At 43.5% G+C, this 13147-nt stretch overlaps 1 protein-coding gene across 2 annotated transcripts in view; it reads right to left on the reverse strand.

Annotated features, from left to right (window-relative positions):
* Nucleotides 1-591: 591 nt before the first annotated feature.
* The window catches only part of COMT (catechol-O-methyltransferase), a 33058-nt gene continuing 20502 nt past the window's right edge, over nucleotides 592-13147 (reverse strand). For both annotated transcript variants that reach the window (XM_024217899.2, XM_024217898.2), the window contains exons 2-5: nucleotides 12283-12565; nucleotides 7485-7678; nucleotides 4625-4756; nucleotides 592-1866 (exon numbers count right to left, since the gene is read on the reverse strand). In XM_024217899.2, the coding sequence (XP_024073667.2) occupies nucleotides 1687-1866; nucleotides 4625-4756; nucleotides 7485-7678; nucleotides 12283-12565 (789 nt within the window). In that variant the 3' untranslated portion in view covers nucleotides 592-1686. The remainder of the gene's footprint in view (nucleotides 1867-4624; nucleotides 4757-7484; nucleotides 7679-12282; nucleotides 12566-13147) is intronic.

A 13147-nucleotide genomic window follows, 5' to 3' on the forward strand; every position in this document is an offset into this window, starting at 1 on the left:
GGAGCAAGAGCAAGGCTGGAGCAGGCTAAGGCTTGGGGAGTCTGTTGCCACTGTGAGGCAGGAGAGAGTTCCAAGCCATAGAGTGATGTTGAACAGACTGAGCTGCTGTTCCTCCTGTGAGGCTTATATACCTGCCCTGAGAGTCACCAGACCAGTTTCTGGCTTGTGGATTGGCTGGGGCCTAGCACAGCAGAGACTCCTCACTTTTCACTGGGTTCCTCTAGTTAACTGTGTCCATTTTCAATCTGATCTTACAACTGTGGTTAACTTGCTCTCCTTTCCAGTTGTATTGTCTGAAGTCTTTGCCAGGCTCATTTTCACTGACTTAGAGATGTGATTCTCTCCAGCTCCTGAGCCAGAATAAATAACACTTCAGGGAGGCGAAGTGCAAAAGCAGCTGGCTAAATAACATGCCTGTGAGAATCCAGCGTGGAAGGGGAGAGGGAGTACGTATCTACTGGTTTTAGAAGACAAGGACTATTTCTGGAGCTGCTCCCTGGCTTGAAACCTACAGCGGAAGTGCTGGGCAGAGTCCATGGGGAATAAAATGGAGTCACACACTCAGTAACAGCACAAGTCATTTTTTCCCCTTCATTTTTATTTATAAATTTTTGAATTTCACCCAGTTGTGCAACAGCAATGGGACACGCTGACAAGTGCCCTGCCAGTGGACTATTGCACCATTTGAGTGACTAAAGTCACTTTGGGTTTGGCTTTGTACCTTAATATTTACTGTAATGTGAACACAACCCAGGGCATACAATAATCGCCCAGAAAAGCACAGCCTGTTGTGTCCTATTATAAATCATCAGCCAGTACTTTACATTTATGCAGCTCTTGGCCTACAGTAAGAAGCATATCCTGTCCCCAAAGAGCTTACATTGGTTATGTACAATGCAAAGGGTTGGAAAACAGCATTTTAATCAAGGTCTTGGCGGTTTATGTGCGTTTGGTAGTTCATTATAAAGAAGCTGCTCCCTTAATGCTACTTGTCTGTTCAAAGGACCCCACGAATGGATATTTTTATTCATTTACTTTGTGTAGCCTTCCTGGTCCCTCCCCCACAATCACATTAATTATCTTGTCTGCCTTGCCCACTATCAAACTGTTTTGTTTTGTTTTCTCCAGCACAGAACACCATGCATTTTTATTGGTAGCTAGCGAGGAATGTGTGTGATGTAACTGAAGGATTCTTCACCGTAGTGCATTGCCAGTTATTTAGCCAAATCAGAGCTGCTGAAATATTCCTTCCCTGCAAACTGTGTCTTTCTCTCTCTTAGAAGCGATTAGACTGTTTTGGCTTAAGGACACAGAAAATCACAGCAACTGCTGAGAGTCTGTTTCACTCTTGGCTAGTAGGGTTTGAACTCAAAGTAAACCGATTGGTTTTGCTGTTTGGCAAGAAGCAGATCACCTTAAGGGAATGTATATCATCTTGGATGCAGATAGCCATCTGAAAAGAAAAAAAAACAGGCCTCTCCATCTAATCTTTGGCTGGCTACCCTACTTATGCACATGCTCGCTAGACCTTGGTTTCCCTCTTCTCTAAACCCATCTTCTTCATTATAACTTGCTTTAATTACAGCCCCAAAAGTACAGAAAGCTAAACATGAAGCACAGACAGAGTTAACCTGTGCAGTTGCATTTACAACACTTGAAACAACAGTTGGATACCAGTGACTCCCTTTATCCCACAAACACGGCCTTTTCCATGGCATCCTTCACTTTCATGTACTCCACGTGCGAGGGATAGTTGGTACATTCAAAACGGTTGTTATTGCGGATGTACTTAATGAACTCTGGAGCCCCAGGGAAAATGACGTTGTCAGCCAGGATAACAGAGCCCTTCCTCAGCAAGCCATGGTCCTAGAAAGAAGAGAGACTTGTGCTTGGTGAATCTGTTCATTTTAGAAGAAGCTAACGTTTGATAAGTGCTAGTGCAAATCACTTTCATATTAGTGACATTTCATGCTAAAGTGAATTCCTGTACTAACATGCCAACATGGGTTTGATCAGGAAAAAATAGCCGTGACACACTCTACAGGTTCTGCAAACAACAGCTGAAAAGCTGGATCTTTCTGCTAACGTCATCAGCAGTAAAAGAGTTAATAATGCTAATAGGAAATTGATGGCATTAGGATTCAGATTCAAATGAATGGGGACAGGTCATGCCTAAGTTACTGTTTCTGGCGGTCTCTGCAGAGTTAAGAAGACAACTCTGTAATTCACATTTGGAAGGATTTCTTCACACAGGGAGAGACTTGACCATTCCTTTTGATTTCAGATTAATATTGAAATTTTGCAGAAGCTGGTGAAACCACCAGAGAGAGGGCTGCATGGCATTCTGGGCAGCAAAGTCTCAACGGGGCCCTGGCCCACTACTAGAAAAACAGAGTTTTAGGACTGAGATTTCCTGTGCTCAGTCTTCCTCGATCCCATCCAACTTTCGGCTGCTTTATTTGGCGACAGGGCGTGGAGCACAGTTAGTGCCCAAAGAGGGCCAGGCTGGCAAGTTTACCAAGAATTCAAGGGGCATAATTAACTTGCCATATACCCGGGCATCCAATGTTTAACAAAAATAAAGCTGCAACCATATCATTTGCTTCCTTGTATCTTCCTTGACAAAGAGACATTGCTTATCTGAATACACCAGCAATTTTCAAAATAAAAGCCTGCAGCTTATCAGCTTTGTTCCCACCCTGCAGTTATGGGGAGGGTTGCATCTTTAAGACTCCCTGGATGGCTTTTACCCCGCACATCAGTATTGTAGAGGCCGCTAGCGGTTAGCTCACCATGCTCGCCTCTTGATTGTGTGCCAATCTGAAGAGAAGAGGCGGTTTGGGAGGTATGTCGATATCCTCTGGCCTGTACTTTCTAATAATCAGATCAGAAACTCGAGTGAAAAGGGCATTTCTCCAGCTGTAATTTCCAACACTAGCTGCTGTGTCATTGTGACTCCGCTGATGTTTGCCAGCTGCTCTTTATATCAAGGACCTTTTCTAGAACTGGGTGAAAGGGAAACTGCCTGGGACTCAAACCACAACCTGGGCCATCTGAAATGCTTGTCAAAAACAATGTTCAAAATGCCAGGTTGGAGAAACATTCAAAGTGTTTCCTTCAGCCGGTCCATCTAAAGTCCCTTGGTGGTGTTACACTGCAAGGATTCATGAGAATAAGCAAAACACTCTGGTTTGTAATCACATCAAACTGTTGACTAAGAAGCTGGAGCCATATGATTCTCAATCCTTTGCTTTAGCTGGTTTTTTTGCTTTGTTTTTTTAAGGTTCAGAGCTGGAACTGGTGCTGTAGCCCTCCAAAGAGCTGGGAGCTCAGTAACTGTTACAGAGCAAGTTTAAAAATGAACATTCTCGGGAGGCAAAGGAATTTCAGAACAAAAATGTACTGTCTCCCAGCTACTGATGTGTAAATTCAATGGTGGGTTTGTCCCAAAGAAACCCTCTACTTTTTAAAAAGCTGCTTGTAGGGAGGAGAGCGTGGGAGCCTAAGACAGAGTGCTTGTATTCTCCAAACAGGGGTGGTGAAACTGGTGCTATGCAAGAGAGGGAGAATGGGGCTAGTGCGAAGCAGTCAGCAGAGAGGCTCATACAAGAGCGAGTGGGTAGATATTTGTGGAGAATGTAACTGAAAAATGGCATTTCCATCCAATTAGTCATTTAGTTCTAGAGATAATCACAGGTCTAATGGTGCTATTGAGCTGTGATATTATGTGCATTTGCGCTGTTTTTATAAACACCGAGGCTGTGATTATCACTGGGTTATTTGCTGACGTTTGGAAATACCCTGGGGTCCTCAACTGCTCTCGTTTGTCATTGCCTGGCTGTTTAAAGCCAACCCATAATTTGCTATTGCTATTATAGCCTCCTAATTTTGTAATGAAGAGTCATTAAGTGTTACCATTGTTGCTGACAGAATCTGTCCCCACATCTAGCTGTGGGTGGAAAGAGGCTGAATGGCATTTCCTGGAATGAGAGCCTAGCATGGTCCTAGGAAAAGTCTTCCCTCTGCTAAGGGGGAAGACTTATTGCCAATCAGATGGTAAGGATGCCCCAGATGTTCACAAAAAGAAGATACAAACATGTGCTATCAAGATTGAATTTCATCCAGGAACACAAACCCCGACAACAGTGTTTGCCATCAGGAAATTAGTGTTGTGAAGGCTGGGACTGGAGTCTGAACTTCTCCAAAATTCAGGGCATTTGGATCAGGTGTCTTGGCTTAATCTGATAGGGAAAGACTTAAGTCATGACGTTCAGATCCAAACCTGTACTTCTCCAGTGTCTGTGGCTGGTTCTCATTGGGTATTCAGCTTCAGGCCTTTCCAGAGAGGAAGATCCTGCAAGTGGCTGAACAATCCCTGGGAAGTGCTGAGCACCCTCCGTTCCCATTGACAATAATAGGGGAGGCAAGGGCACTTCGCACTGTTGTGACTCCAGCCCCAAAGCTCCATCCCTTTTCACCACATGGCTGGTTGTTTGTTAAACATTCCTCTGGTGAGTGCCCCGCTATAGCTATAGAAAACACACCCTGCCCAAATGTGGGAAGATCTTACAGACATCTGGATATTCACTATGGGGGTTTTAGGGCTGAAATCATTCCAACTCACAAGTAGCAGGATGGTGTCTGGCAGGTATCTATCTTTCCAATGGTCGAGAAAGACGAAATCCAGTGTGTCCACTTCATGCTTTTTCTTCAGCTGTGGGATAATTGTCTCCGAAGGGCCTTCTAGAATTTTCACCTGAAAAGCAAATTCATCTCATGTTGATCTGTGCACCTTGTTTTAAGCACAATGCCCCTTGTGACGTTGTGCAGTCTATATGGTTTTATAAAAACTTGATAATAAATCAATATAATATAACTGGGATAGTTTTAGAGAAAATATGGTAATAAGTGAATATAACATAACTGGGATATGCTTCATGCAAAAGGTCTCTTGTAAGGTATCATTACAAAGCTTATAATCTACTGAGTGTGATCATCCGATTTGTATAAATGTACCACTCTTGTATCTAAAACTAGAAATATAAAATAACTCTGAGGGCCGATTGTAATTATGTAAAGTGTGGGCCATTAATGATGGTTTGGAATCTTGATGACTCCCATTGTCGGCAGATGGCTGTTTACCTGTGAGTCTCCCTTTATATGTGTGTGCTGGCAAGTGAGTAATGAAGTCTTGCAGTGACATGTGATCATGTCACCTGAACTGGAATCCATCTTTAACCTGGTGCTTTTCCAGTGAGGGGGGTGGAAACCCAGAGGGACAAAGGGTTCCCGCCTTATGCAAAAGATATATAAAGGGGTGGAAGAGAACAAAGGGGAGAGAGGAGCCATCATGAAGAATCCCCTAGCTACCACCTGAGCTGGAACAAGAGCTGTACCAGGGGAAAGAATTGTGCCCAGGCCTGGAAGGTGTCCAGTCTGAGAAAAAACTTACTGAAGCATCTCTGAGGGTGAGATTATCTGTATTCAGTTTGATTAGACATAGATTTGCGCATTTTATTTTGCTTGATGACTTACTTTGTTCTGTCTGTTACTACTTGGAACCACTTAAATCCTACTGTCTGTATTTAATAAAATCACTTTTTATTTAGTAATTTACTCAGAGTATGTATTAATACCTGGGGAAGCAAACAACTGTGCATATCTCTCTATCAGTGTTAGAGGGCGAACAATTTATGAGTTTGCCCTGCATAAGCTTTATGCAGGGTAAAACGGATTTATCTGGGTTTAGACCCCATTGGGAGTTGGGCATCTGAGTGCTAAAGACAAACACACTACTGTGAGCTGTTTTCAGGTAAACTTGCAGCTTTGGGACAAGTGATTTAGACCCTGGGTCTGTGTTGGAGCCAGACAGGAGTGTCTGGCTCAGCAAGACAGGGTGCTGGAGTCCTGAGCTGGCAGGGAAAACAGGAGCAGGGGTAGTCTTGGTACGTCAGGTGGCAGCTCCCAAGGGGGTTTCTGTGATCCAACCCGTCACACCCCTCACCCTTTAAGTTGCAGTCCGACTTCCGTGACCATGTTAATAGCCTTGGTGGATAACTTCAGCTGCTGGCTGGCTTTGGATCACATGGGCTTTTTTGATAAATTGACTCAATTATTTTTTCTCTGTGCAATTATAAGAAGTCTGTGACCTTGGCTCTGCTGGGAAGAGTGACTCTCTGCTGGTGACGAGGGAATCCCCTGCTGAAAACAGTGTGTGGCTTGGCTTGGAATTGCAGTCACATCTCAATCAAACCTTCTTGTCCAAAGCAAATAGAATGTACAGAAGAGAGGTTAAAAAGACGGGTTATTTAGTTTGGAACAGAGCCTGCCGCTGTGGATTCTTCTTCTGGCTCAGATAGCTGGAAACTTGTGAGAATAGCTCATGCAGTTTGGGGAAACTCAAACTGCAATCCCTGCTCTCACTTGAGCCCCAATCTCTTTCCAAACCCCAATCTGGATCTGAATCACACCACTCTAAGAACATAAGAATGGCCATACTGGATCAGACCAATGGTCCATCTAGCCCAGTATCCTGTCTTACAACAGTTGGCAATGCCAGGTGCTTCAGAGGGAATGAACAGAAGAGGTAATCATGAAGTGATCCACCCCGTTACCCATTCCCAGCTTCTGGCAAACAGAGGCTAGGCACACCATCCATGCCCATGTTGGCTAATAGCCACTGATGGACCTATCCTCCATAAACTTACCTAGTTCTTTTTTGAACCCTGCTGTAGTCTTGGCCATCACAACATCCTCTGGCAAAGAGTTCCACAGGTTGACTGTGTTGTGTGAAGAAATGCTTCCTTTTGTTTCTTTTAAACCTGCTGCCTATTAATTTCATTTGGTGACCCCTAGTTCTTGTGTTATGAGAAGGAGTAAATAACACTTGCTTATTCACTTTTTCCACACGAGTCATGATTTTATAGATCTCTATCATATCCCCCCCTTAGTCGTCTCTTTTCTATGCTGAAAAGTTCCAGTCTTATTAATCTCTCCTCATATGGCAGCTGTTCCATACCCCTAATCATTTTTGTTGCCCTTTTCTGAACCTTTTCCAATTCCAATAGATCTTTTCTGAGATGGGGCGATCAGATCTGCACGCAGTATTGAAGATGTGGGTGTACCATCGATTTTATATAGAGGCAACATGATACTTTGTCGTCTTATCTATCTTTGTCGTCTTTCTAATGATTCCCAACATTGTTAGCTTTGCCCCATCTTTACTAACTACTCAGGTATCTTAAACACAGTGTGTGAGAAAAGGTGTTCATGACTCTGCCCCAGTCCCTAATGGGCATTTCCCAACTTCACACATCTACCACACAGATGAACCCAATTGCCATGCTCAGTTCACTGCTAAAATAGCCTGGGATATTGCAATTGCTATGTTAGCCTAAGTATAAGAGGGCGAAATGCCAGTATTTCTTCTGACCTAACATCTACTTAGTCCCTTCATTTACCAGCCACAGAAGATCAAGATGTACCTTATCTTGCACACCAGCAAACTCAATCATCTGTCTGGCAATAGCAGCAAAGTCAGGGTTGAACTCGATGGTCATTAAGCGAGCGCTGGGATTTAACAGCCGAGCAATCCTCACAGCTGAGTAGCCACAGTACGTTCCCAGCTCCAGCAAGACTGATGGCTTTGTCTCCTCCAGTATCTTATCTAGAATCAAACCTGAGTGGGAGAGAAATGGGTTAACTCTGGACTAAATCAAACTGCAGCAAATAATAAAGTTAGTGGATGGAATCTTACAAGTTCATTTACTAAGCTGCTATAAGGAGATTCAGAATGTGATGGTTTATGATAAATTATACAGGGCTTCTTTTGCAGACTGGCTCTTACTTAAAATGAGATTCATTTTGAAGGGTGTGGAATCTTGGAAAGAAACCACTTACAATAAACAGCAGTTTCGTTTGAGGTATTTGTATCAATGGGGCCCCAGTGAAACTGAAAACAGTCTAGTGAATGTTTTCATAATTTTTTTTTGCACTAGGATGAGTTCAGGAAATAGGTTGTCTTGTATCATATTGTGAAAATTGATCATCTGACCTAGGCTTCAAATTGTAAATTTTCAAAAAAATAAGCATGTTGGGGTGTTTAAAATTTTTTTAATAAAAATCCACATTTTTGAGTGAAGATGGGCCTGTATTAAATAAAATTTAGCACAACTTTGAGTGAAAAATGCAACACTTTGCAAAAAAAAATTTTGTTGTTGCAAAATCTGTCCCCCTTCATGAAATGTAGAGCTCTTAAACTTTGAGAGAGTTCACATTTTGTAAATAATATTACACGCAGTCATCTTAATGTAAGACTTTTAAGTTAAGAAATACTCATTACAAAAGGAACAGTCGAGCCAGCTGACAAAGGCTCTATCTATTTGTATTATAAAGGCCAGAAACCATTAGCCAATTGTTACAATAAATAAATAAAATTGGAAACTATATGCAATCCTGGCAAAGAAATGGACTCGGTGACAGAAGTCTATTCCATCTTTAATCTTCTATGGTCCTAAGTAGTGCCAATACATTAGATACCTGAATCTGAATGAATATTTGAAGGTATTTAGCCTTTGGCATCATGCTGCATGAGCCACCTGAGCTGCTTAGTTACCCACTGTTAGCATTCACCTTGTCCTGCATCACTTGTGTACATACTGTACTGTTGTGATGCTGCAATTTGTAATTGAGCACTCTTGTTTAGTCTTCAAATCTTAGGCATTAAAAATAAATAATGTTGGGATTTTGCCTATCTTACTGGAGCAGTGCCCCTTGGCGCCCACCGTATTGCCAGGTTTGTCGTAGGAGTCCCTGTTCTCAGAAAGATTTTATCTTCTCTTATTTATTTGGGGGGGGAGGGGTGTCTGCCCTTCTATTATGAGTAGGGCCCTACCAAATTCACGGCCATGAAAAACGCATCACGAATTGTGAAATCTGTATAGCATTGGGTGAAAGCACACAAAAGACCGGATTTCACAGGGGAGAATAGTGTCTCTCAAATTGGGCGTCCTGACCCAAAAGGGAGTTGCAGGGGAGTTGCAAGGTTATTTTAGGGGGTAGCAGTATTGCCACCCTTACTTCTGCACTGACTTCAGAGCTGGGTGGCCGGAAATTGGCGGTTGCTGACTGAGGGCCCAGCTCTGTAGGCAGCAGCGCAGAAGTCAGGGTGGCAATACCATACCATGCCATCCTGACTTCTGTGCTGCTGCTGGCGGTGGTTCTGCCTTCAGAGCTGGGCTCCCGGCCAGCAGCTGCCGCTCTCCAGTTGCACAGCTCTGAAGGCAGCGCCACCGCCAGCAGCAGTACCGCAATAACCACCCTACAATAACCTTTGCGACCCACCCCACACACAACTCCTTTTTGGGTTAGGACCCTACAATTACAACACTGTGAAATTTCAGATTTAAATAGCTGAAATCATGAAATTTACGATTTTTAAAATCCTATGACTGTGAAATTGACCAAAATGGACGGTGAATTTGGTAGGGCCTTAGTTATGAGAACTGCCCCGCTGATTCCCATTCTTTATGCTTGCCTCATCCAAGGCCCTGTAATATGACCACCACCTTTGCAGCCAAGGAAAGGACAAGGCTGGAGGGGTCACTGCGGGGCACTGTGAAGTAATACCCCCTGCAGTTCTTAAAACCCACCTAACTGCTAAAGTGAAAATTATTTTCTGTGTGGGCTTCAAACTCCCAGCCATGGGCCACGTGCACCTCAATTTAAAAATCATACTGCAGTTTAAGTCCACTGCCAATTGCAGTGCGTGGAACAACCCTTATAGGCACTGGTCAGAGCTGACTGCAAAGACAAACTGATCGGAAATGTCTGATCCTAGTCAGTTTCTCATTTCAGATTACTGTATGTGTAAGCTGACTAGGAATGGTCGATTTGCTTCTGCATTGAGTCCCTTGCTGATGTAAGAGAAACCAACTAGGTCTGCAGAAATCCACTCAGGCTCACTGCAGTCAGCTCCCAATTCAAGAAACTTTCAGACCGTTTCTCTCTCTTTTCATGAAGTGCTGCTTTACATATGGCAAGCCTGCAGAGGAAAACATAGTAGAAAGCTAATCAGTTTCCCTCTGCAGCTTTGCAGAGACTGAAAATAGAAAGGTGGGTTGAAAAGTGCCAAAGAAAAAGGAAGAAAGGGTGACAGAGCAGACAGAAATGAGAAAATGGGGAGCCATACTAGGACAGAAAACAGGAAAGAGTATCTAGATTAAAAGGAGGGAGGAAAAAAAGAAATACAGAGAACACAGGAGGAGATGCACAAAAACAGGAAAGAGGGAGGGAGCGAACTGGGGAGAAAGGGAAAAGGGGGGTCATACGGGTGAAAAATGCATTTGACTGCAAAATAATGCAAATATTAAACTGACTTAAGTAACTAAATGCTATACTCTACCCTCAGCTCTCGTGCAAAACTTTCACTGATGTTGCTGGAAGGTCTCTTGGTATGGCTCTGCTCTCATTGATCTAGCCCAGGGCTCCTAATTAACAGAATAACTCAACCTTCTCCTGCCACCCAGCTTTTATTGGCACATTTCTGCAGGATAAGTGTATAATGCTGCAACTGTACATTTTTTGTATTAATTCAGGGACTTCAGTGGGAGTGACTGGTGCTCTCCTTTCTGTCCGTATTGTCTAAATGCCCTGCTTTTGCACTTACTGTTGCCCCTAATGGTGAAACTCTTGACCCCATATTATTTGTGTGACAGACTCTCTGTATATTATCTTAAAGCAAGTTTGTCTTCAATGCTTATTTATAGGATTATTTGTTTTACTAAATGCAATCAGTCATATGTAGCATAGCCTATTGTTCCAATTTATTGTAGATTAGGGATGGCTTGTTGTTATAAATTGGTGTAGGGCTATGTACCTTCTTGGGATCTGATCTCAGCATGGTCATTTCTGGTCAATACTTGGATAGGAAGCTTCCAAAGAAACCCAGGGCATTTCAGGGATCAGGGCTCTTGATTCAGTGGGTGGCACGGGTCCTTCTCAGCAAGTACTGAATCAATGTCCTAGCAGTGTACCGTTGAAACTGTTGTTTCAAATGAGCTGTAAGGCAAAGTCTAGACCGTTTGGGGTCACTAAAAGATCCCAAGGTGTTATCCCACCAGATACACTAGCAAAATCCCCTAGTTTGGGGAGTTAGTAACTGTGGTGTATCTGTGTGTTATTCAAAACCACAGAGGAGACTGCACTTTACTGAGTGTTGAAGCCACTCCTGTCAGGTTCTTTGGCACCTTTAAGATGAGAGGTGCTAAATAAATCCAAGATAGTGTCATTATATAATTCAATGCATCATGGGCTAAATCTTAAGATCCGCACTCAGTTTTCACTCAAGCAAATTTCTACTGAAAGCCAAGGGCATTTTGTCCAAGCAAAAACCTCAGAACATGACCAAATATTACCAGGGCTAGTGCTTTAATAATGTGGGCATAGATACTAGAAGCTACGGCTTTCACCCTAAACATACTATTCATGGAATCGCAGGAACTGTTTTCATAAACTAGGCCTAAAACATCGGGGTCTCTTTGACAACTGTGTAAAAGTACAAGTTTATTAGGGTTAACCCTAGATTACTAAGTTTAACCTCCAAATTCCCTGCACTGCCTCCAAAAACTAAAAGGGACAAATTTTATTCACTTTGCTGGTTTGGCCTTTAAGAGAAACTAAGACGTGCCAGGTGCTAGTAATGTCAGATTCTCCTATTAGTATATAGGACAGCTTCTTGTGTATATTACATCTGTATGATCTCTCTTCCCTCAAAAATACATTGCCTATAACTATTGTTTATACATGCAAAATTCCTCTTATTTTAAATACTTATGGTTCGCACATTTCAATCGAGGATCTCAAAATGCTTCATAAACACCAGTGAATTAAGGCTCATGGACTTTTGTGCTGGAAATAGGATAAGATCCATTGTAACCGAGATACAGAAAGCAAGGCAGTGATTTTTCCAAGGCTAGATAGCAAGAAACTGGCAGGAATCCAAGTCAGGGGTTTTTGTTTCTCAACTCCGCAGATGCCTGCCCTCCCTCCCTTATGAAGCAATGTGCACAGCACATCAAAAAAAATGACCCTACAGTGCACCTACTGGATTCTTCCAAAGAGATTTACACCATCTTCCATGATTGTTTGCATAACCGCTGTTGCGGCGTGCAAGGTTGCTGTGTTTTTCCAGTGACAGCAGTGACTAACAGAATAACGTATCCTGTATCATGCCAGTCTCAAACTCAAAAGTAGCCTTGAGGAGCTTATCTCTGATGTGATTACCTTTTTCATCCCCCACATTCATGGCCCACTCCTTCTGGGAGCAGTACTTATCTATGGTGTCCACTACACTCTGGGGGTCCCCTCTGACTGCATTCTGCAGCACGAAGTTTAAAATCCTCTCTTCTTTGCTCTGAGCCATGATGAAATTGGTTATTTTCTGCAGGACGATTTCATTCCACAGAATGGCTGCCCAGCCATTGTTTCTGATGAGCACTGCAAGCAGCAGCACAATGAAGAGCAGGCTGGTAACTATGGACAAAAGGATCGGATAGCTCTCCAGCATCTGGAATAAAAGACAAAACAGGTTTTTAGTTAAGGTGGCACACGAGAGAACCATCTTTCGCATAACTGTTACGATAGAATAACCCATAAGCAACACCCAGGATAGGAATATATAGAACTTACTATAATTCTACTGTACAGTGTGATTGGAAACAGCTATGTTTTATCCAGAGATAGACACTGGTCTGTGAGTTCCCTTTAGAAGCAAATTTCATAGGCCGTCAACAAGTAGCTTTATTAATTCCCCACTCCCCTCCCCCATGTAGCCAGGGCCGGCTCCAGGCACTAGCTGATCTAGCTGGTGCTTGGGATGGCAGATTGTTCGAGGCGGCATTCTGCCCAATCCTAGGGCACGGCCACTTTTTTTTTGTTCCGCTCCGGCCGCCCTGTAGGGGGCGGCAGCGCGGAGAACCAGAGCGCCCTGCAGGGCAGTCCTCTTCCTTCCCTCCCCGCCGACTGGAGCGGAGCCCTCGCGGCAGGCAGCAGGAGGTGGCGCAGTGGGAGGGGCCGCGTGGCAGCGCCCCTGCTGTAGCCCTGGCCGCCCCCTTCTCTCTCTCTCTCTCCCGCCCGCTCCCTTCCCCCC

Source organism: Terrapene carolina, unplaced genomic scaffold (assembly GCF_002925995.2).
Source record: "Terrapene carolina triunguis isolate 2854851 unplaced genomic scaffold, T_m_triunguis-2.0 Scaffold234, whole genome shotgun sequence".
In the NCBI taxonomy this organism is placed as follows: Eukaryota; Metazoa; Chordata; order Testudines; family Emydidae; genus Terrapene; species Terrapene triunguis.